General features: G+C 35.0%; 1 protein-coding gene across 1 annotated transcript in view; it reads right to left on the bottom strand.

The window, feature by feature from the left end:
- The window catches only part of ASCC3 (activating signal cointegrator 1 complex subunit 3), a 252,026-nt gene that overhangs the window by 101,875 nt on the left and 123,693 nt on the right, over positions 1–26,458 (bottom strand). Inside the window, exons 15-23 of the mRNA XM_070418020.1 lie at positions 21,141–21,332; positions 20,605–20,829; positions 17,228–17,347; positions 14,576–14,740; positions 13,960–14,046; positions 12,937–13,113; positions 7,821–8,046; positions 6,071–6,225; positions 3,056–3,154 (exon numbers count right to left, since the gene is read on the bottom strand). Of these exons, the coding sequence (XP_070274121.1) occupies positions 3,056–3,154; positions 6,071–6,225; positions 7,821–8,046; positions 12,937–13,113; positions 13,960–14,046; positions 14,576–14,740; positions 17,228–17,347; positions 20,605–20,829; positions 21,141–21,332 (1,446 nt within the window). The remainder of the gene's footprint in view (positions 1–3,055; positions 3,155–6,070; positions 6,226–7,820; positions 8,047–12,936; positions 13,114–13,959; positions 14,047–14,575; positions 14,741–17,227; positions 17,348–20,604; positions 20,830–21,140; positions 21,333–26,458) is intronic.

Below are 26,458 nucleotides of genomic sequence, written 5' to 3'. Positions count from 1 at the left end.
TGAAATATTCAAGTATTTCAGAAACTTGTAGGCCAGCCGTGGCAAACTACGGCCCGCGGGCCGGATCCGGCCCATTTGAAATGAATAAAACTAAAAAAAAAAAAAGACCGTACCCTTTTATGTAATGATGTTTACTTTGAATTTATATTAGTTCACACAAACACTCCATCCATGCGTTTGTTCCGGCCCTCCGGTCCAGTTTAAGAACCCATTGTGGCCCTCAAGTCAGAAAGTTTGCCCACCCCTGTTGTAGATGGTTCCCTTCTGAGGTTAACTGACATAGCAGAAGGTGACAGTTACACTCAATTTACATCATTTACAATGCATACCATCATGAGTTAACCAGGTTAGCAATTAGACTCATTCAATTACTTAACTGCATGATTTTTATTTAATACTAGAGGCCCGGTGCACAAAAATTTGTGCACTCGGGGTAGGGGGGGAGGTCCCCTGAGCCCAGCCTGCACCCATTCACAGTCCAGGACCCCTTGGGGGATGTCCACCTGTCGACTTAGGCCCACTCCCCCAAGGGATCGGGCCTAAGCTTGCTGTCAGACATCCTTCTAGCAGCCAGGGAGCCCTCAGGGATGTCCGACTAAAGGCTTAGGCCCCCAAGGGATCGGGTCTAAACCATTAGTTGGACATTCTTAGTGCTACCATGGAGGTGGGAGAGGCTCCTGCCACCACCACTGCGCTGGCCAGCCATGAGCAAGCTTCTGGCTGAGTGGCACACCCCATATGGAAGTGCACTGACCACCAGTGTGCAGCTCCTGCATTGAGCGTCTGCCCCCTGGTGGCCAGTGCGCATCATAGCCACTGGTCATTCTGCCGTTCAGTCAATGTGCTTATTAGCCTTTTATTATTATTATAGAGGATGTCCCTGTTTTCCCCCTTTTGTCGCCTCTACCCAGCTCTTGCCCCCCACTTCTCTCTGGCCATCACCATACTGTTGTCTGTGTCCATGGATTGTGCATATATTTTCTTTGGCTAATCCCTTCTTTAAATTCACTTCTTTAAATTTTTATTTTCAGATAAGTGCTTATGACTGCACTATTATATATTTTCTATTATATCATTAGAATTAAGATATTTTTTTTTTTTTTTTTTTTTTTTTTTAAATATATTTTATTGATTTTTTACAGAGAGGAAGGGAGAGAGATAGAGAGTTAGAAACATCGACGAGAGAGAAACATCCATCAGCCGCCTCCTGCACATCCTCCACGGGGGATGCGCCCGCAACCCAGGTACATGCCCTTGACCGGAATCGAACCCGGGACCCCTCGGTCCGCAGGCCGACGCTCTATCCACTGAGCCAAACCGGTTTCGGCTAGAATTAAGATATTTTTTAATATCTTAATGAACCCTTGTAAATTTTAGCACAATTTAATAAATTATGCTAGAAGCAATTAGGAGATTTTTCATGTAATGCAGATACATTTCAATTAATATTTTATTAATTTTTAATTTTTTAATATTTTAATTTGAAATAATCTCATACATGTAAAAAAAACTATAAAATTCTACAGCATATTATATGTACCCTTCACCCAATTTCTTAGGAGTTAATAATTTAAACATAAACATTATACAACTAACAAAATTTAGAATATATTTTTCTTATAATCTCTTTAATGTTACTTAATCCATTTACTTTGTTTTTGTTAATCTTCACCCAAGGATATTTTCCATTGGATTTTAGAGAGAGTGAAGGGAAAGGGAGAGACACATTGATTGGTTGCTTCCTGCACATGCTTTGATAGGGACTGGGGATCAAGCCAGCAACTGAGGTACATGCCCTTGACTGGAATCGAACCTGGGACCCTTCAGTCCACGGGCTAATGCTCTATCCACTGAGCAAAACAGGCTGCAGCTTAATTCATTTACTTTTAATCTATATGTCTTTATATTTAAAGTGGGTTTTGTTTTTGATTCACCCTCATAATCTGTCTTTTAATTGGTGCATTTATGCCACTGACTTTCAGAGTGCTTACTGAGAGTTACTGCCATATCAGGGGCTTCTGGGGCTTCTGGGTCCCGCCTGCCTTGCTGCCCGGGACCCGCTGGATGTCGGCGCGCTGGGGGCTCGCGCTGTCCCGCCCTGCCTGCAGTATGCAAATTGGCCGCCATCTTTGTTGGCGGTTAATTTGCATATCTTGCTTATTAGCCAATGGGAGGCGTAGAGAAGGTATGGTCAATTACCGTGTTTGTCTATTATTAGATAGGATTTTTCTTTAAACACTTAGGTGGAAAAACAGCACCACTTGGCATAATAGAGGGTAATTATGAAGACAAGTGAAACGAAGACAAAACATTGCTATGAATTCTACTGTTGCCATCCAAGGCTCCCAGCCTGAAGCCTGCTTTCTCTTTGGTAAAGAGAAATTAGGAATGAAGCGTCAGAATCAGATGCACTAGCAACAAACTGAGTTTCTCGTGGGCTTCATGGATAATTTTAAAAATTTGATGATTATTATTTGTTAATTGTATCTGAAAAGTGAGAGTTATGAAATGTTAATTTGAAACTTACCTTTTGTAAGGCAGTGATTAGATGGACCCATTTAAGAATCTCACTCTACTATGTGTCTCTTACCTTTTTAGACTCATTTTTTGCCCCCTTTTCTCCTATCCTTTTTGCCATTGTATTTATGTAAATAAAGCTGAGCTTTGTGTTCAAAATTTTTAAAAAAATAACAATGTGTTTCAATACTATTTAGTACAGTGTTATGTAGCACCAAAAGTTCTTCTTATTTCTTGTATATTTAACTTTTTATATTATTTATCCCACTTATTTCATATATTCCATCCATCTGAAAGCCATGCCTCAAACAATAATAAAGATTACAATCTAATTTCTCAAACTAAGATCACATTGAGTACATCAATACTGTAACATGTAAGTATTCTTTTCTTTTAAAATCACACAGAAACATAAATAAATAATGCTTTAATGACACTAGAAATTATAGAAAAATAAGCAAAAGCAGAAATTGTTAGTTTATATTTTCTACTTATGATAGCAACATAATAAGGATTTGGCCATACATAGATATTTTACCTGTTTTTTAAGAACTAGAAAATACTCTGAATGATAAATATGATCATTTGTAGGATCTTCTACCCAAATCCACCAGGGTTCTCCTACTGTCCCATGGACCTAGAAGAAAAATAGTATCTTTATACTATGTATATTGTAACTCAAGTAAGGAATATACTGTTGTTTGCATACCAAGAACCTATTGTTTTCAACAACTTCATTGCTATATCAAACTTTACATATAAAATGTAGAATTCAATGGTTTTAATATATTTACAAAGTTGTATAATCACCTCTATAATCAAATTTTAGAACATTTTCATCACCCTAAAAAGAAAACTTATACTCATTAACAGTCACTACCTATCTTTCCCCATCCCCCCCCCTCCCCTTTATTCCTTGGTAATCTCTATAGATCTGCCTATCCTGGGGCATATCATATAAATGGAATCATTTAATATATGGTCATTTGTATCTGACTTCTTTCACTTAATATAATGTTTTCAAAGTCATTCATATTAAAGTATACATCAGTACTTCATTTCTTTTTTATAGACAAGTCACATTCCATTGGATACCATTTTTTGAATATCCATTCCTCACTCTTTTTCTTTTTTCTGTTTTTCCTAAAAAAGTCCATTCTTATTCAGTATTCATCTCTCTTTCAAATGACTCAGAAGAGGAGCCTATTTCCTGCAATAATTTTGATTAGCATAAACTCATCAAGATTGTGGTAAGGATAGGCACATGCCCAATACTGGCCCAATTAGACTAAAGGAAAGGTCTTATAGTTCATGCTCTCGACAGGTGCAGTGGGGTGTTTCCCTCTCTCTTTAAATGTGAACAGAGAAGCATGAAAAAGTGCCCTGGCCTGGTGGCTCAGTTGGTTGGAACGTCACCCCACACACCAAAGAGGTTGCAGGTTTGATTGCGGTCAGGGCACATCCCTGGTTGGGGCATGTACGGGAGGCAACCAATTGATGTTTCTCTTTCAAATTGAGGTTTCTCTCTTTCTCTTTCTCCCTCTCTCTAAACTCAATAAACATATCCTCAGGTGATAATTTTTTAAAAATTATAAAAAGCATGAAAACATTTAGGGAGTACATAACAGTGTCAGCAGAGCAAAAAGATGTGCAGACCCTAAGCCCTGAATTATGTGATTAGATAGAAGACTGTCATCCTTATGGCCTATTCTACCTGTGGACCTTTTATTGTGAAAGATAATATATTTTCTTGCTTGAGTCAGTTTGAGACAAGTCATGTTTTTTATTCTTGCAGCCAACAGCATTCTAATTAAGAGTTACTGATGAATTAAACCAAACTGTTGGAATCTTTATTTTAAATCCTGACAGAAAAAAACTGTGGAAAAAATATGAAAGTCTTATGCATTTCAAAAACACTAGATTAAATATAAAATTTGAAATGAGTTTATGACTAACTACAATTTTGTATTTTATGTAAAATTTTTGATAGAAATATTAAATATAATTTTGTATCATCTAGTTCTCATAGAAATTCTGTGAGAAAGATAATTATTATGTTTACAGACAAGGAAACTGAAGAAATTAAAGGTTAGACCACTTTAAAACCAACAGATTTGGGATAGGAATATGTTTGTGTAATTTTAGAGCATGTTGCTGAATAAAACTCATTTACATTACAGATATACGAAGATCACGTAATGCAAAAGGTATCTGCATACACTATGATAATCAGGTAAAGTAAATATTGCTATACTACAATACTGATTTACTTGTCTTCCTCCACGGGCTTCTTGAAAGAAAGGACTGAATCTTACTTGCTTATCTATAACTCTATTTTACTCTCTGCATAGTAACAGTACAAAGATAGACCTTAAAAAATACTGATGAAGAGAATCCAGAGCGGATCTTCAAACATATATAACATAAGGTATTGAAGGAAGAACAGAAGAAGGGGTGAAAACAAAAACAGAAATGTGATGAGAGCCAAGGAAGGACATTTTAAAGGACTATATATAGTGCTGAATGTTCAGAGAAGTAAAAAAAGTAACTAAAAAAAAAAAAAAGCCATTTATTATGGCAACCAGTCAGTCTTTGGTGATCCTTGATGGAAGCAGTAGTCTCAGCAGGAAAGAAACAGATGACCAGGAGAAAATGTAGAACACTCTTTCCACAAGTCTAATGATAAAGAAAAGAAGAAAATGATAGTCTGAAAAACATCACAATTTTAACAGGGCTCGCTCCTTCAACATGGAGAATCTTGAATTTTTAGTAGGCTAAAATGACAAAGTAGAGATGGCAAATACAAAGATAACAGAGAAAATGGAAGAGGTCAGATTTAAGCAAAGTCCCTATGAAGCTGAATCCACTAAAGGACTGTTCAATGTTGAAATTTTAGCTCTCCTAGGTGTTCTGAAGAGGTCTCATTGGTTAACATCTATATATATAAAACCCTAAGTGACCGGTCAACCATTAGACCAGTCAACTGTTTGACTGGTTGCTATGATGCACACTGACCACTAGGGCAGAGACGCTCAATGCAAGAGCTGCCCCCTGGGGGTCAGTGCGCTCTCACAGTGGAAATACCGCTCAGCAAGCTTACGGAGCGGGAGGCGGCAGCGGCAGCAGTAGCAACAGCAGGCGCAGAGGGGCTGGGATGAGCGGGAGTGGCACAGCGCCCAGGCCAGCTCGAGCTCCTCCCCAGCCGCCTGCCACTTCGTGCGCTAGTACATCCCTTGGGGGATATCAGACTGCCAGTTTTGGCTCCATCCCCGACATCCCCCAAGGGGTTACAGGTTGTGAGAGGGCGCAGGCCAGGCTGAGGGATCCCACTGGTGCACGAATCCATGCACCGGGCCTCTAGTATTAATATATTATACTACACATTTTTTTCGAGGATGAGAATAAATATGACTACAATGTTTTAAATGAATCTTTAATATGTATTTTTTGAGAGAATTTTCTAAATGCCTAAGGACAGACATAAGGAGGTACAGTTGAATGTGCAGCAGAGACATTTTTGCAGAACATTGAGATAGGTATTTTCCCCTTTTACCTGATCATTCCAAGTGAAATCAGCACAGACGCTCAGCGTCACTCGGAGCACAGTCCGTGTGATGGGCTGAATGGAAGCTTCCATTGTAACAGAAGGAATCTGATGAACACACTGTTTGACCTTGAGTCCAATATTCACATGATGCAGCATGTGACCTACAAGGAAAACATCACATAGAAGAAATGTGTCCAGACAGAATAAAAGCAATATAATCTGACTTGTAAATGAGAATTCAGAGAAGGTGATTTTATTGCTTCTTTTATTATTTGCTGTGTAGAAATAGTTGACATTCTTGATCTGGCATGTTTGAATATTTTGTAATAGTTAACTTGAATTAGCAATTCATAGCTCTGAAAACTAGTTATCAAGGTTTCTTCAGCTATTAATAGGGTTCTTAAAGTTACTGAAACTTAATAGTGTTTAAACTACTATAAACAGTTCCTCTTTTCTTCTAGCTAGCTTATGATACATCATAAAAATATTTAGTGGTTTTTGAAAACAGCCATTAACTTATACAAGCTCTATTTCAGAAATCTATATAATGGGAAATGCTTTAATAATAAAACACAACCCATCCATCCATGCCCATTTCCAAAAAAATCATAAAGATAAAATATTAAATACGGTCAATCTAGCACACAATTAACCACTTTATCCACTTATACATATTTTTCATAAATGATCAGATTCAAAATATAGATATATGTATGTGAGTCCCAGAGTGGGTGGGGGAGTCAGAAAGAGATGTCACTATAAACATTTTTCTCATCTAGTTCAAAATAAGTGGAAATAGGTTATATATATTTTCATTTTTTTTCTACATTCGGTATTATTTTGTATTAGTTTATAATATAAATATTTCTTGGTTCTTCATAATTTTTAAAGTACATTTATGAATAAATAAAATGTTTTATGTTCATCCAAATTTGAAACTAAAGTGGATTTTCTTTATGTTGATAACATATTTACATGATATCCCAATGTGGATACTCTCAATTTCCCTAGTTAATATCCTTCATTGCTATTTTAACTGATACTTCCCTTCTGTCTTAGAAATGTTCTTCTTACTACAAGTGAAGTAGCTACCTCAGCCTCTCTTCACACCTTTGGACGTTTGCAGCAGCAATCCTCCCTCTTATTTTTGTCGAGCTGACTCCCTTCATATGTAATATCTACCCACTTAAAATCTGAAATATTACCTAATCAGTGCATTGTAGGTTTGTCCAATAAAATGTTAAGGTAGTGGAAATGTATGTAGGAATAATTTTTCAATATTATGTGAAAAAAAGCAGAAGTCTAAATGCTATTTGGTCTGGTGACACTAATAACAACCTGGATTAAAGATACATATGTGTGCAATGATAAAGTTCAGTTAGAAACTATGAAGAAATGTGCATACTTTTTAAAATATACTACTACTAATATATATAACAAAAGAATTTGAAATGAATTAGATATTAAAAAATAAATTGAGGATAAGCTTCATTGACTAATTCTCATTATTTATAGCTGAGATTCCATTTGTAAAATACTCAACTTACGGGTGTGATGATCTACATTCCATTTTAACTGCTAATTCTTTCAAGTGACATCATAAAATTTGGAGGGACTTCTATTAGAATTTCGATAAATGTGAAAGAAATTTCATAAAAATGTATCTTGAGTAATGTGAAAATTCACAATACTTTTACATGCAGTGAAATATTTTATGTGCACAGAACACATTAAAACATTTTTGCTTCCTTCTTACCTATTTCATCTTTCCTCATGTCTTTCAGCTTATCCACAGTAAGATTTTTTTCTTCTAATCTTGTTAGAATGTGTGGTGGTAAGACTGAGAACTGTCTCAAAGGGCTAGCCCAGCCCCACAGCCTCTTGTCAATGACTTTACTAAGATTCAGGAGCTTGTAGGTCATGGCAGGCCAACGTTTCCTCAGAGCAATTTCAAAAAGAGCACGGACAATTCTAGCTGCATTCTGAAGAATAAAAAGAGGAAGATTGGTGGTTAGGTAACAGAGTTTATTTATTTTTTATTTATTAAAATTCTTTATTGTTTAAAGTATTACATATGTCCTCTTTTTCCCCAGTTGACATCTCCCCGGCCACCCCCATCCCCCAGCACATGCCCTCACCACCCTAGTGTCTGTGTCAATTGGTTACGCTTATATGCATGCATACAAGTCCTTTGGTTGATCTTACACCCGCTTCCCCCTCCGCCTTCCCTCTGAAGTTTGACAGTCTGTTCGATGTTTCTCTGTCTCTGGGCCCTCTGTATGTCTTCTTCCAAAAAGTGTCTATTTAAGTCCTTTGCCCATTTTTTGATTGGGTGTTTATCTTCCTTTTGTTAAGTTGTATGAGTTCCCTGTAAATTTTGGAGATTAGGCCCTTATCGGATATAACATTGGCAAATATGTTCTCACATGCAATTGGCTTTCTTGTTGTTTTGATGATGGTTTCTTTTGCTGTGCAGAAGCTTTTTCTTTTGATGTGGTCCCATTTGTTTATTTTCTCCTTAGTTTCCACTGCCCTAGGAGCTGCATTGGTAAAGATATTGCTATGACAAATGTCTGATATTTTGCTGCCTATGGATTCTCCTAAGATTTTATGGTTTCCAGTCTTACATATAAATCCTTTATCTATTTTGAGTTTATTTTTGTGTATGGTGTAAGTTGGTGATCTAGTTTCATTTTTTTTGTATGTATCTGTCCAATTTTCCCAACACCATTTATTGAAGAGACTGTCTTGACTCCATTGTATGCTCTTGCCTTCTTTCTCAAATATTAATTGAGCATACTGGCTTGTGTAGATTTCTGGGTTCTGTTCTGTTTCATTGATCTATATGTCTGTTCTTGTGCCAGTACCAGGCAGTTTTGAGAACCGTGGCTTTGTAATATAGCTTGATATCTGATGTTGTGATTCCCTCCAACTTTATTCTTCTTTCTCAAGATTACTGTGGCTATTTGGGGTCTTTTTTTATTCTGTATGAATTTTCGGAGAGTTTGTTCTAGGTCTGTGAAATATGCCATTGGTAATTTAATGGGGATTGCATTAAATCTATAGATTTCTTTGGGTAGTATGGACATTTTAATGATGTTGATTCTACCAATCCATGAACACAGTATGTTCTTCCATTTGTTTATGTCTTCCTCTATCTCTTTTTGGACTTTTCAATCTGTCAATAAATTTATTCATTTTGAAAGGTAAATAACGCAACAAATAACCTACTTTATTTCACGTGGGGGCCTGAATATAAAAACATAAATATTACAACATTTTATACTATGGTATTTTTTTAAACTTATAAAACCATATTAAGATGGTTTTCCTTGCTGGTTTTATAAGTAACAAGATAAAAACACAGCACAAGTTTATGCTACATAAACACTTTAATCCCAGACTCAGTTCAAAAGAAGTTTGTCAAGTTGCATCCTTTAACTGTAGGCAACATCTATTCTCATATACACCTAATTATTATTTCTATGCAAGAATAAATAACCTCCCTTATTTGTATTTGGAAGCCATCCTGTTTAACTTTCAGAAGGTAGCCTTATTTCCAAGTTCTTAGGAAGCTCTACCTTACACCCCCTAAATAGGAATGAAGCAGGAAGAGACAAAAGGACTGCAACATATTTAGGAGGCTGTTGAGGCCATCTAGAATATAGGATGTCCTAAAAATATGTATAAACACACTTTGAATAATTAATAAGCGTGCTTATTCATATATATATTTCATTTTCAAAATTGAGCTACCAGCTGTTGAAGTATACATACATTTTTTTGGGACACCCTGTATGACAGGCTATTTTAGTGAGATGATTAAATTTATAAAGCTATTCAGAGAAATAAGGAAAACTTTAGGATCTAGTCAGAGAGAAAAATTAGTGAGAAAAAGGTGACAAAAGAAATATTGATGAGTGTAACTACCATATTAATGACTCCCTATAAACTAAGCAATATATTAGCTTATTTACTCTTAATATCAACTGCATTTGACAGGTCCCTATATGATTTTGTAGATAAAGATACTAAAGCTTGGTGAGGTTAATAATTTGGCCAAGGCCTCACAGATTGTTGGTGCCAGAGTATTAATTCAAAGCCAGGTCTAAACAATTCTAAACTTTGCTCCAAGACTCTAAATTCAGTGGTCTGAGAATAACTTCATTAATAGACATATAGAAAGTTACAATAATTGAAGACTTTTTATCCCATCTGTACAGTTTCCATTTGTTTTATCTTCCTCCCTCCATCATTAACTTTGCAGATTTTTTTTTTTTACTGAAGATTATTTTGAAAATTATGAACTTGAAGACATCTTACAAAATCTAATGATGTATTTGAAAATGAAAAAAGTTAAATCTGGTCAAAATTATAAAAAGAGATAAAAAAGAGTAAAGATTTTAAATAGGGAGTTGATGATCCAGCTTTAACTTATGATTGTGAGTTATGGGCTTTAGTTTTACATGTTATATGAAATGTGTATTTGTCTTTTGACAATCAACTATTTTACTTCAGTATTAGAAATTTAATAACAGAAATGTTATTTAGAACTAAGAGGATATCCATCTATTCTGATATCTATTACAAATCTGAAGATGGCTCTTACTAGGCCCAGAGAATGATAAATGAAATGAACACTAGATTACTGTGTCTATCAAATAGATTTTTTAAATCATAATTCCTAGTTAACTCTTGTAAAAAAAAACTGCCAAGCTAATTTTCCACTGTAAAAATATATAAATTTTTGTTTTTAATTTCAGAACCCATAGTTGTTTCCTAAAAATAAAATAAATGGAAGGAGAAATCCCATGTGACAAATAAGAGATTTTATCTGGAATAATATAAATTGGGTGGAAATAATGATAAAAGTCTTTGATAAGTACAGTTTAGAAAAGCTAAATCTAGATTTCTTTATAAAATCATGGGATACCTGAGCCAAGGATTTAACTTAGGGACCGAGAGAATAAAGTTTCAGAAGCAGAGAAGGAAACACAATTTCACAGAGCTAAGAGAGTGCTTGTGGAACTAATGATGGCCTACACTTAAACTATAAATAAACTGAACAGTGATTTACCTAATGAATTCAAGGATGACAGACCCATAATAGCTATTTAAGAAAAGTAAGAGTGCTTTGAGATATATCTGTAATATTCTGATATTGACTTTCTGGGCACCAAACATGATGAAATAGTAAATATTACATTGTAAAGCAATTTGCATATCAGTCTCTGATAATATCTTCATAAACTTGAATCAAGCAGAAATGTGGCCAAATTATTTATCTAGAACCTAGTAAAGCCTCACATTTTAGTCAAATCAATAACTATAGGAAATATAAAATAAAAATACAATGTTATTTTTCAGAAAAATAGATAAATAAAAGGAGTTAGAAACAATGGTGTCTATAGAAGTTATAAGGTTTAGAGAATATGTATAATTCTTCTATGGCAGAAACATCTTACCCAAGAAGAAAAAAAAGAAAAGAAGCTTCCACAACATTAACATTTACTTTATGTAGTATGAAATCATCAGCTGGTGTCTTAGTTACATTGATTAAGTTACAGCATTCATTCAAATTGTTTTCCAATATATCTTGGTTCATGTTTGTAAATACTTAATTTTATAGTTATATCAAAGCACTGCTGAGTATTCATGGCTGTTTATAAAATCTAATATAAAAATACTTTTTCTATATTGAGACTTTTAACAAAATTTTAAACATAAGATATACAGAATAGTTTCTATATTTAAAATAAGATTAAGCTATTATTTCTCCTTAACTCAGAAGAGGCATTACACAATAAAAACATTTTTTAAATGGCATTCTTTTAAATATATATATATATGTATATATATACACACACACACATATATATACACATATATATATACACACACACACATATACATACATATATATATATATTATATATATATATTTTTTAAATTCATTTCAGAGAGGAAGGGCGAGGGAGAATGAGATAGAAACATCAATGATGAGAGAATCATCAATCAGCTACTCCTGCATGGACCCTATTGGGGATCGAGGCTGCCCACAGCCCCAACCAGGAATGGAACCTATGACCTTCTGGTTCATGGGCTGATACTCAAAACAATGAGCCATACCAGCTGGGTGAAAAAAATGGTATTCTTTTGAAGTAGAAAGTACTTTTTTAAAAAACATATATCTATAAAGAAAAACCTTTCATTTTGAAAGGTAAATAAAGCAAAAAATAACCTACTTTATTTCACATGGGGGCCTGAATATAAAAACATAAATATTACAACATTTTATACTATGGTATTTTTTTAAACTTATTAATTTAGTAAGCTATAATTTAAGGAATAATTTTCTTTCAGTCATCAATTTTTAAGGATCGATGGGAAGAAAAAAATTTTTATCAGAGGCTTATCTTACTAAATATATGGTGTGAGGCATATATATAAAAGCCTTATTTAATGGCAAAGAATTTTGTTTATATTTCTAGCATTTGGGAAAAGCTACAATAATTCCACAATCTTTTCTTTTTGATTGAAATATTATTCTATTATTGCCCTTTGTAAGTATATTCTTTGTAATTAAAGAAGATAAACTTTATAATTTAAAGCAAAGTAAGATTGATATTTTTAAACTCAAAAATAAAAACAATAGCAATATTAAAGAGCCAAACTAACACCAAATTCCACCCCCATTCCTGATCTAATAAATGGATGGCATAAAAGATGTACAAATTAAACAGAATCTGTTCTAAGATAAAGTAGTAATTTAGTAGCATGTCATAAGTATAGTCACAGTATAGTCTGAGTAATTCTTTGAACCTTTAAAAGTAAACAAGGGAGAAAAAATGGGAAGAGAGTAATAATCTTACCTGTGCAACATATGCAGAATCTGATATAAGGGAGAAACTGTCCATCTCACCTCGGCTGATATAAGTTTGAAGTAGGATATTTATTTTCCCATAATTGTTCTCTACACCTCCAGGAGCTGAGAGTTCACAGAAATTATTTAATAAGGCATCTAACTCCTCTATTTCCTCTTCTCTGACCTGGAAGAATCAATGTTTTTACAGTATTATTTGGGCTGATTTACTGAAATTGAACCATACTGCAGGTTTTTTTTTTAAAGTTTCTATTTGCTATAACTAAACATGTCCTCTATATGCTAAAATAACTAATTTTTTTCCACAGGTAGCTAATAATATACAATAAGAAATTATATTGAGACTGACACAATTACATTTTATTATTCATCACCAATATTAAAGTTGCCATTGACATATAAAAATTTGATATGCCACAAAAATTAGATCTCCTGACCTCACCATCCTTCAATTGATGAGATTTCATTTCTTATTTGACCAGAGTAAAACCTCTGCCCAGATAGATTAGGGCAAACTTGAATTATCTCCAATGACATTCATTACAGTCATATATTTTTATATGATAGAACACATTCATAGCTTAAAGCTGTGAAGTACTATGACTCAAAGTATAAAAGTTTTCACTGTTAATAAGATTAAATTATAATACAGGTACAGAAATATTCAGATCTAAGTTGGAATCATGCATATCCTTCCTATTTTCTTTAGTGAACCTTACATTGCAAATAAACCAAAATCTACATACTATATTCTCCCCCAGTTTCATTACGGCAAAACCTATTTAAATTATATTTGACTTGCAGTAGAGAATAAAGAATGATGTGAGTTATGACATAATATCATAATCTAGGATACTGGAATTGCTGATAAATGGAAGAATATTGTTGGTACTCCAAATGTGAAGTGTCATACAGCTTCTGGTGTATCAGGAATAACAATTACTTATGAGGTTTTATAAATGAATGAATATATATGTTATATGCATTTGACTCAAGCTTCAAGTAATCTTACCTTAATTTGATCAAATTCTTCAGCTTTAGACACTATAGCAAGGATATCACCTTCTGTTTTATGAGCATCAAAAAGTTCATTGAAGGTCTACCAAAGTAAGTGTTATATATGATTAAAATAGAAGGTCCAGTAAAATATTTTAAATTAAAAACCTGACTATAAATTACTCATTCTTAAATAACATTTGAGCCCTAGGCAATGCAGAGTTACAATGTCTGTGGCAGGCTATTCCAAATCATTGCATTATCTACCAAAGATTAAAAAATACTGTTAAAATATAATCAGCTAAAGAGCAATAAAATCAGTTAACAAAATCTACTTTAGATAGCTAAAAAAATGTTCATCATAAGATTATGGTATTGGCTCATTTTCAGCATGGGCATATGGAAATCTACCATTCTCCAAGTCTACTGCTTGGGACCCACTCATTGACCAGGATGGCAAGGGGGTCATGAATATTTAAAATCTGATTTTTTCTTGTCTTTACAGAGTCTATTTATTGAATTCATATGCCAAAAGCATTTTATTCTATTAACAGCTTTTGCTATTTAGCATTAATACTATATTTTGACATCTAAAAACAAACATATTGTATTTGTTCGACTCAGTTTAATACCTCAATGGTGTTGTATTTAATATAGAAGTGGCTGGCGGTTCTACCCAAATCGGTTGAGGAAAAATATCCAGTTCGCTCCTCAAAACGAATCATCCTAGCTTTGTCTAATTTTCGTCCAACTTCAATGACCAACTGTTCTCGATGTTTTGCTAATGTTGGGTCAATCTACAGGGAAAAAAATATATAAACACTTTAATATTGCTTTAGATAGTCATTTTTCTTTAGAGAATTATATATACCTATTTATGAAAATTAAATTTTGTTGATGCTTTAGTTAGAATAAACTTCTTTATTACAAATTTTAAAGAATTGCATATTTATAAATTTAGGACATAACTAGAAAATATTTTATTCCATTAAATAAACCAAATAACCCAAAATTTATTTGCTTTGAGTGGCATTTATCAATCTGCATATTATCTTCAGATAGTAGTATTATAGAATCCAAAATTCTTAATTGGTGTTAAAATCTGTAAAACTATAAAGATTAAAAATCAACTATAAGAAAAATATTATTGTCTTCTCACTCCCACACTTAAATGAACAGGGATTTTAAAATATCAAAACATGTTTTTACTTTATCACTATTTGGAGAAATAATAGTGAGGATGATTTCCTCTGTCAAAGTAAAAGTATACAAAAATAAATACAGTTATCCTTTCAAAAGTATGGTTTTAGTGTTCTAGCAGTTTTCATAACTGCCAATAGGAAAACCCATTTTTCCTGTAATAATAATAGAAGCAAAGAGTAAAATAACCATAAATTTTGAATAGTTTTGAAACTATTGCATCAGACATTTTTTCAGCAGAAAAAATATTTATTAACAAATATTCTTGTTATTATATGATGTACATACAAACATGCACACAAGCCAGGTCCTAATGATCATTCTCTGGTCATGAGCAATAAAGTTGAATATGACCTTAAAGGAATGAGGGGAGAATACACAGCTAAAATAAATTTAAAAATCAGAAAAACAAGGCAAAGAAAATGAACTGTAGGGAAGTAAGATAGAGTCCAAAATAATCATATTAGCAAATACAAAGTCTTAAATATTTGCTACAAGTGATGCACTGTATGTGTCAGGTTCATCTTCTGAAAACATTTTATCAATCACATATTACTAAACCATTGAAACTATGTTAAACTGCATGGTCTGTGTTAGTTCACATGGGTATTGTGGTTACAAATTCATATTGAGTAATAAAAGGAAAACACATAAGTTAAAGAAAATAGAAAGGTAAGATTCTCTGAACTGTGAAAGTAGTAAAACCATGTATCTGAGAAGGAAAAAAAATCACTTTGCTTATAATGGAAAATTATACAAAAATGACTTCTGATATTAACCTAGTACTTAAAAATCAATTGATGTTTTTATCTTATGCCAAGAATTGAAATAAATAGCTTAGCCTATGAAACTACATGTCGTGTTTTGTTTTCTTTTACTCCTTCAGTATATTTTCACAGTGCCATTGACTATTTTCACAAAACCCATATTTGTAATGAAAATAGCTAGAGTCATATTCTTTAAAATTTTTAAAGTTTACAGGTTATAATGAACCTATATTTTATAACAGAACGATTTGGCTATAAAAGAAGATATACTTTAACTGAGAAGAAAGGTTGTTAAGTATCAATTACGATCAACCTATCTATAAACACTTAATGATTTCAGATCAGCAGCTTCAGAACTAGTTGTTGCTGCTATTTTTCTTGTATTTTTCTTCCTAAATCTTAAGTTTGATTTTCCCATGGTCAAATCTACGGTATAGAAAAAGAAAAAAAATTTTTAAAAGCACACACACACACAAAACAAGATTGGCAACTGCTTTGAAAACACAACAGAATATAAATAAAAACCAAGTTACTAGTTAATGCAGTAAAACTATCATTCCAAGTCAAATTCAGTTTCTTTGATAATTTTGACTTAACACTAGTGACTAACCATATGATGATGGTGAAATAATGTTTTCATTAGAGAACAACTGGATTCTATCTGTAATTAGGAAGCATTACAGTGTATAAAGCAGAGTTCTAAAGAAAAGACAAGGTCTCACAGAATCTGTAAGCCATGTGGACCACACAACTGTAGAGCTCATAGGAATAGCTGCTACAACATGCATCTCATTTGCAGTCTATGTGCACAGAACTAATGCCGGCCTCTAAACCACCAAGATAATAACTCATCAATGCTACCTTTTAATTTAGGAACAAGGGCTTAGAGGAACTTGGTAAGAGAATAGATCGCACATAGCAAGATATTATTAACAGTGGTCCATAAGTTTTCTCATGTCTGGACTATTCCAAAAATTAAATTTATCTTAATTTTAAAAAATCACAGCAAAATATTAGTATCAAATGAAAATACATCTGAATGATAACTTGATAATAGTATAAAGATGAACTTATTAGTGTCAGTAGGAAAAGAGATACTATAAGTAAAGTGAAATAATTGCAGGGGGAAATTTAATTTTCCTTAATATTTTCTAAAAAAGATTAAAGCTCTTTGTTTTTCTTCCAGCTACCTAACTCTTTTCAGATGGGGCAAGAGTAGCAAATATTTATCCTCATACCATGAAAGGATTACAGAAATTTAAAAAAAGGTTTGATTTCTTTTTTTTTTTTTTTTTTTTTTACAAATGAGTTTTCTACCTGATAAGCCTTGTGACTGATGCCATATACTAATGGGTTTGCTCTCATCCGTACATAAAGATAAGTGTAACTTATCCACTTCACTGCTTCTTCCACATTAGTAACTGTTCCCAGAGCAATCTGCAAGTCAAAAATATAACAAAAATTAAACTAATCCATTACAGTTAAATATAAACATTACATCAAAGTGCACTTTGTCAAAAGTTGAGTTTTTAAAACACATCATTATGCTGTAATTAAAAGGTATAGCATGATTATTGGACATGACACTTCTCAAATTAATTAAAAATCATCCCTGCCCCATTTAATTGGGAACAGTACATTAGAAATGCTATTTTCCAAAACTGAACTTACTCAATTTTATGGCATTTGATTATTTTTCCATACATGAAGTTTCATTCTGTACAGCATTAAAAATATTTTGGTATTCATTTTTCTTCTTGCTTCCTTTTCCTTTTGGTTTTATTTTATGTGGTCACACTACTGAAATTTTAAATGTAGGTGCACCACAATGAAAACAACATAATATGGTTAATTCTATCCCTCTTTATTGTGTTTTTGTGTATTGTCATTACCAAAACAATAGAGAGCATGACAGTAGCTTTTGCCTCTAAGGATACCCATTTGCAGGATGGCTAGCAGAAATAAACAATATAAATAAAATGGAAAATGCAATCCTTTCTACAATAACAAAGCAGATTTTATTGGGATTTATACATATTAATAAAATATACACTTTAACAATCATACAAGAATGGGAAATGGTTTTAACTTTTTACTGGTAAATATAAAATGACTTATGAAAAAAGTAGATATTTATACCTTTGAATTATAATAACCACTAGATAATTCTTTAGATTATATTGTGAAAGAAAATATAATTTTAACATAGTATTTTTAAAATTTAAATTATTTGTTTAAAGTACTACATATGTCTCCTTCCCCCCCCCCCCCCCATCGACCTCTCCCCGACCACTCCCACCCCCAGCACATACCCTCACCCCAACTAGTATCTGTGTCCACTGGATATGCTTATATGCATGCATACAAGTCCTTTGGTTGATCTCTTAATCCCTTCCCCCAACCCCTGCTTTCCCTGTGAGGTTTGACAGTCTGTTTGATGCTTCTGTGTCTCTGATCTATTTTTGTTCATCAATTTATGTTCTTTATTACATTCCACAAATGAGATTCTAATGTAACTATAATATATTAATTTCATAAAACCAAATAAAATCACAACAATAATACATAACATCTGTATAATAAATAAAATGGAATTATTAGAAAATAGTTCTTAACACAGAATAACAATGAAAAGTTTTCTGAAAAATATATTTCTTTAGCCACTGGGCCTATAGGTAGTCATTTTGTTTTTAATCAAAGTGTTCATTTTAATTTAAAAATAAATCCAAGTTGTGCACCTTCATAGTGTATAATTTTTCCTGAACATGTAGCTGAAAAATTTTTTTTCACCTTTCATACTTTAATCAAAGGAGGAGAGATGCTCCCTACCTAAATTATTAAATTTTTGAAGAAAAAAATCCCTCATTTTAGTACTGAATATTAAAGAAAATAAAAACCTTTGTTTGTTTCATTTTCATATTATAAATTCTTTGTATCCAATTTTGTGAAATAAATATGTGAATGCTTAGCTATCTTTAGTTAAAGAGGAGCTATAGCAATATATAAATATCATTATAATGTAATATCATACTATGCTATTAAGTAGATGTATGACAAAAAAAATGATAAGGCAGATTTTGATCATTTAAATTGACTTTTAAATTTATACTAACTTAAAATAAGTCAGACAGAAAAAGATAAATACTATATGATCTCACTTATATGTAGAATCTAAAAACATAAGACTCATAGAAATGGAGAATGGTTGCCAGGGACTGGGGGAAGGAGGATATGGGGAGATGGTCAAAGTGTATAAACTTTCGGTTATAAAAAGAATAAGTTCTGGGGATCTAATGTACCCCAGGATGACTATGGTTAATACTGTATTGTGTACTTGAAAATTGTGTTATCATCATAACAACAGAATGGCCATTATGTGAGGTAAAGGATGTGTTTACTAACTACTGTGGCAAACATTTCAAAAATATATACATGTATCAACTTACACAATGTCATAAGTCAATTACATCTCCATAAAACTGGAAAAAATAAATTTCACTAACATATTTACAAATGACTAAATAAATCATTCACAATAGAAGTAAAGACATATATTTCCTAAAATATGAACTGTAAGATTTTCACAAAATGAAGAGTAAGAAAAACTACAATTTAGCCAATGAGGGAGTTGGCTAAACACTTCCTAAATACTTTCAAGTAAGACAGTTTAACATTTTTCTAGTCTGTTTAGGTAAAACAAACTAGTTTAATAGTGTCCCTCACTTGTGATTCTATTATTTGACAGCCAAAACTGTGTTAATTCCCTTATGACCTATAGATATTTTAAAGTAATATGAAACTCCTAAGTAGAAAATTTTATCAAAAATAATCTTGCTATTTTTCAAAATCAGACTCAATAAATTAACATTAATAATTACCTATTACCACTAATGATAAGATTAAAAAGAAAGGAGGAAGTAGGTATCAAAGATTGGTTTAAGTAGTGCAAGTCTTCTAAATGTTCACCAAAAAGAAAAAGACTACGCAGGAAATTGAATTGAAACTTATGATGGCACATCATATTTAGAGATTAATCCTAGAGTGCCACCTAGTGACAAAAATTAAAATTTACCTGTAAATATTTACTGTCACCTAGTGGCCACTTGAGTACAGGAGAGCCTTTTATAAAATATTTTCCACAGTATTTTTTGAAATGTTTCCATTCACCTCAATAATCGTATAATAAGTCAGTACAAAACTGAACTACACAAAGCACAATGAGTATGGAAACAAATATAGACCATGGTCTCAAAAGTTCCCTAATCTTGTAGATGAGACGCATGTAACTAAGATAACGTATATGAAACCATCACTATAGTGCCTACCACACAATACGTATTCAAAAATTCTTTTAAAGAAAAACACCTGGTTACAGTTGACATTTCTGAAAATGAGATACCTAACAAGTACTTTATGAATATAAAGTAGTTAAGATTTCTACCCTATAACAAAACCTTGTAATTTAAAAGTATATAGTTTTTTAGCAATGAGTTCCTATCAGTTATTGTTTGCACTTTGCACTGCTCTGAACTAATCAATAATATTGGTATTCAGTTTGTTGTGACTTATGACTATATAATGTTATAAGCTATCATCCTAAATACTTCAAAAGAGCAACCAATACAAAATTTATTTTACTTAGTCATTCTTGCAGCTAATGATTCTTTGCCAACCTTTTACTCGTTAGATCTTACCTCTGCATTTAGGTTATCTGCAAGGCTTTCCAGAAACTGACTCTCAATTGGGTTTTGTTGAGTGAGCAAAGTGAGGTAATGGCTGAGTTTATCATGTGTTGTTATGATGATTCCTTCCCCAAATTTGTCAAATTGTGGTCTTCCAGCTCGACCAAATATCTGCATGACATCTAATATTCCAAGGTCAACAAAGGAGCCTCTTTTTGCAGCATAGATTTGTGTTCCCTAGACGATGAAAAGTTAATAAAAATTTACATAAACACACACAAATATAATCCTGATGAGCCGATATTGAAATTAGGCAAATAAGGCAAAATCTCAAAAGTGTACTTTAAGTAATCCTTTCATCATCTGTGATAGAGTTAAAATTTCACAATATAAACTAGATTCTTTTGGAGAAAATAATTCTGACCTAATATAAATAACATTCAAAGTCAGTGAAGCAGCCAAATCACAATATTTTTTCTAAACAAATTAATCCCCAGGTTTGTTTTAAGACACCACAAATCCATGTGCAAAGGAAGGTAAGCTCTTACCTTAATAATAACAGCATGGGCAGGAAGATTGACGCCCCAGGCCAATGTGGCTGTACAGACTAGGACTTTGATGTGCCCATTAGAAAACAAGTTTTCAACCAAATTTCTGTCCTGCCGAAGCATTCCTGCATGATGAATACTAAAGCCATCTGGGAATAATTCTCGTAGTTGCCTATTTCTTGACTTTTGCACCTAGAGTAGAAATAAACAAAATATAAAAGTGTTTAGAATTTAAAAGGGATTGTTATTTGTCTTTTCTGTTGAATGAGTTTATTGATGAGAATAAAATTATTTTTAAGCATCTTAAGGTCTTAATAAATATTAGTGTATAATGCTATAGACAAAATTATTAAAAATTATATTACAGTGGGGCCTTGACTTATGAGTTTAATTCGTTCCAAGTCTGAGCTCGTTAAGGAGCTCGTTAACTCAAATTACTCTGTCAACTCAATGCAAAAAATTGGCCAAGAGACAGCTGGTATCTCAAAAAACTCGTTAGTCGGGACACTCGTAAGTCAAGGCCCCACTGTATATCTGTTTTAAAAACTATGCAATCCTGAACAGGACACAAAATCCAAAAGGGAAGAAGTTAAAAGCAGGTCTCATTTTCACGCAGGTGTTCTATTATTGCAATCAATCAGTATTGCCAGTTTCCTATCCTTCCAAACGAACTCCATTAAAATAAGCAGAAATCTCAGTGGCTTCTACCTCATTCAGAGTAAAAGCCAGAGTCCTGACAACACAGGGCCCTACAGAAATCATTCCCATCCACTAGCCTCACTTCCTCGGCCAGCCACAAGGGCCGACTTTTCTCTCTCTCCTCTTTCTGACAAATCCACATGCACCGCAGGGTAATACTTGCTATTCCAGACTCACTGCGTTGGAAGCCCTTCCCCTGCCACTGGGATGCCACATGGTTCCTCCCGGCATGAACTCTTTCCTATAGCGATGACCCAACAGGCCTGCTGTGTTCACCTACAGGTGTGCTCCTGGTGATCTTTGACGGGAGGGCACTGCCACCTGCCTTAGCTCAACTTTATATCTGCCCTGAATATACTAACTTCCTTTCTGGTGTCTGTTCTTTGATCTGGTCTGAGCTCAGATATGGGATTTGGTCCACTTATTCACAGCCTATATAACTGCTAACGCAGATTTTACAAAATTCACTGACGACTCACCACACAACTAAGAGAAAATTTTTCTGCAAAATTAAAGACTTTAGATTAACACAAGTGTTTACACAGTCAAAGCTTCTGTTTGGACATCACATCCTGCGTTTATGTGCTATTGCTCTGAAATTTTTATTACAAACATTTTAATAGCTTCCTTTGAAACAATTTTCCACCTTTTTATGTAAGGGACACTGAATGGGCAGGGAGTGGGATTTCAGGGGTCTGAGGTCCTAGTGCAGACTTTGTCACTTTGTCACAGACTTTATAACAATTAACTAAAAATATAATCTAAGGAAATAGCACTCCATGAAATCTGCTGCAGGTATATAATGGATGGTAATACATTAACAAATCCCACCATCTAGTGGCCAGACAAGTAAATGACAACTTATACATTTTGAGACCGAATCCCAAACAAAACACATATGGTACACAAAAAGACTGTCTTCTTCAAGTTTCAAGAGCAGTATTTGATTTTATGTTTAGAGAGGTAACTTCATGGTTGTGTTAAGAACAGAAACTGAATGAGCAGCTATGGGGCTACTACAACAATCAAGTGAGAAGGTGGAGGCTGGGGAAACAGAAATATCACATAAACTAGGTTATAAAGTAAGCACAAAGGAAAGGATGGTGAACAGGACATGAAGGAAAGGAACGTGTTAGGAGTATTAAGTTTGTCCTAGCCTTAATGCACAGATATGGCAGGAAAAATCCAAAATTGAGGAATGACCAGGATGCTTATCCCAACCACATATTAAACATGTTGTAAAAACAGAATAAGCAAAACAGTTTGACACCAAAGAAGAAACAGTAACATCAATGAACTAGAACACAAAGTCCAGAAACTGACTCAGGAAAATACAAGAATTTTGTATGTTATATCAAATTTTAAAATCAACAGAGTATTCAGAAAGGAGGAGAGGTCCATTACCATATGGAATAAGTTTGGGACAAATTAAAAATTTAATAAAAGTTAAATTTGAAAAGGGTTGGAGGAAATCATGGATGAAGTATGCTGGCCTTAATAAGCAAGACAAAGCCCAAAGACTGCAACTAGGTTGAAAAAAATTCAGCACGGTAAACAAATAAAAAACAAAGTTTAATGAGAAAAAACAAATGTGTGTAACATGTATGTCAGTGCATGCAATTTAATGGGCCAAGGGTAGGAACATGCAATTTATAGGGGAAAAAAATCAAATGGCAAATATACAAAGTGCTCAGGTTCACATAAAGAAATGCCATTTAAAATAATAATGAAGTATCACTTTTTTGCCCATTCAACTGTCATAAATTTAAAAACTGACACTGCCCAGTTATGTGGACAACGTAACTTCCTTGAAGTTATGGTTTGAGGAAGTGTAAACTGGAACAATATCCCTAGTGGGCAGTTTGAAATCACCAAAATTTTATTCATTCATTCATTCATTTATTTATTTCCATTTACTAAAATTTTAAATGCATGTACCATGATGAATAAATTCCACTGCTAGACATTTTCCCAATGACATACTTGCAACTATCAAGAGTATGAGCAAGAACATTTACTACAGCACTTTTAACAATTCTATATAATAAATGGTAACATGCAAATTGACCATCATGGCCTCGCACAAGATGGCCACGCCTATGTTGTCACAAGATGGCTGCCGTAAGATGGCCGGCAGGGGAGGGCAGTTGCGGGAGATCAGGCCTACAGAGGAGGCCAGTTGGGGGTGACCAGGCCTGCAGGGGAGGGCAGTTGGGGGCAACCAGGCTAGCAGGGGAGGGTAGTTAGGCGTCAATCAGGCTGGCAGGGGAGCGGTTAGGGGGTGATCAGGCTGGCATGGGAGTGGTTAGCAGGGGTGGGCAAACTTTTTGACTCGAGGGCCACAATGGGTTCTTAAACTGGACCGGAGGGCCGCAACAAAAGCATGGATGGAGTGTTTGTGTGAACTAATATAAATTCAAAGTAAACATCATTACGTAAAAGGGTACGGTCTTTTTTTTTTTTAGTTTTATTCATTTCAAACGGTCCGGATCCGGCCCATGGGCCGTAGTTTGCCCACGGCTGGGTTAGGGGGTGATCAGGCAGGCAGGCAGGCGAGCAGTTGGGAGCCAGAAGTCCTGGATTGTGAGAGGGATGTCCGACTGCCAGTTTAGGCCTGATCCCACACGGCGGGTCCAGGCCTGCAGGGGAGGGCAGTTAGGGGTGACCGGGCCGGCAGGGAAGGGCAGTTAGGGGTGACCAGGTTTATTGGCAGTCGGATATCCCTAAGGGGTCCCAGATTGGAGAGGGTGCAGGCTGGGCTGAGGGACACCCCCCCCCCCCCCCCCAGTGCACAAATTTCATACACCAGGCCTCTAGTCTCTTTATATAAAACCCTAATATGCAAATAGACCAAGCAGAACTGAACCGAACAACCGGTCACTATGACATGTGTTGACCACCAGGGGGCATGCACAAAACATGGCAGGCGTCAGCCGTGATGGGATGGTGGAGCAGGTGTACAAGGATTCCAGTCCAAGGCAGGGTGCCAGTCGCTGTCATTGGGGCAAGCCTCTCGTGGTTACTGAAAATACTTTGCTCACACGTGCCACAGTCCTGCCTGGTGCTCTCACCTGCTGCCAGTGCTGGTCCCGCTCACACCTGCTGCCAGCACTGGAGCCGCTGCTTGCACCTGCTGCCGGCCCCGACTGCCCTCAGGGCTTCTCCACCTCCCCCTGCTCTTGAGGGGCAACTTGGGCTGGCAGCAGCCACTCGCACCCACTGCCGACGCCGGAGCCGCTGCTCACACCTGCTGCTGGTGCTGGTCCTGCTCACACCTGCTGCCAGTGCTGGAGCCGCCGCTTGCACCTGCTGCCAGTGCCTGGCGTCGGGCCCGATCGCCCCTGAGGGCTTCTCCACCTCCCCCTACTCCTGAGGGGCGATCAGGGCAGCAGCCGCCACTTGCACCCGCTGACAGCACTGGCCCCGCTCACACCCGCTGCTGGTGCTGGCCCCAATTGCTCTACACCATCAGCGGGTGTGAGCGGGACTGGCACTGTCAGTGCATGGGAGCAGCAGCGGTGGGTGCGGGGCTGCCAGCAGACAGGGGACTGGGGGCTGTGGTGGGAGGGGCTGGGCAGGGGCATGAAGGATGGGCTGAGACCCATCCCTGTGCTCACCACAACCTCGAGGCTCACAGTTCCTTTCAAGGTGCACGAATTCGTGCACTAAGCCCCTAGTAAAAAAATAATTGGAAACAACAAAAGTATCCATCAAGAAGGGACTGGGTAAATGAATTATAAAAATGTCCACATTGTAGCATACTGTGCAGTTGTTAAAGAAGGTGTTTTTAGGATCAAATCTTTCTGTACTGTTTTGGAAAGATCGCCTTGACATATTAAGTGAAAAGAGCAAGAAACATAAAAGTGTTTCTAACACTATTCAATTTGTTTACACTAAAACTCACAGGCAAACACATACAATGGCAGTTGTACAAAATCTTCCCTTGAAAGAAATATAAACTTAAGAAACTTTTTAATAGGAGTTTTTTCTGGAGAAATGAATGGAGAAGAGATGGTTAAGACTATGACTTATGAAGCTAAATATATTACAAGATACCTGCTGCTTTCTAAAGTATCTGAATAATTACTGTTTTCTACCTGGTTTATCTGGAATCCAGGCTTTGCTATCCTCTGAACAGCTGCAGAGATACAATTCATCTTATTCACATTCACTGAACAGAGCATGGGGTTCTCTAAGGAGGCCATTCAAGATCCAATATTATACTCACTGGATAAGTGTTTCTACACACAGAAATTCAGCACAAAAGAACACCGGCCGTGAAAAGTAAAGGGAGTCAGGTATGTGTAGTTTAGGAATTGTCTAAGCTTGCTTTCCTCGGGCTTTATATTTCCACTTTTCACAAGTGAACTTCACATGTAAGGCTGTATAGGCAGTGAAACTAGAATGGAATGGGCGACTGCTAAGATAATCCATTAGCACACAGACGGCACCACATTCGTTTCTCCCAGCGAAAGTATTCAGGGCTTCCTTCCATGACTTTACAAATCATCTTCATTGGAAAATCAATTTGAGTACTTTTAAAAATGAATACGGTTAAAACATAACTACTTCCAAAAATTAACTTCCAAATTAACACAAATACATGATTAAAAAACTTG

This window comes from Myotis yumanensis, unplaced genomic scaffold, assembly GCF_028538775.1.
Source record: "Myotis yumanensis isolate MYYU_CA2020_CCGP unplaced genomic scaffold, mMyoYum1.0.hap1 SCAF_6, whole genome shotgun sequence".
Taxonomy (NCBI): Eukaryota; Metazoa; Chordata; class Mammalia; order Chiroptera; family Vespertilionidae; genus Myotis; species Myotis yumanensis.
This window is presented reverse-complemented; position numbering and strand designations above follow the sequence as displayed.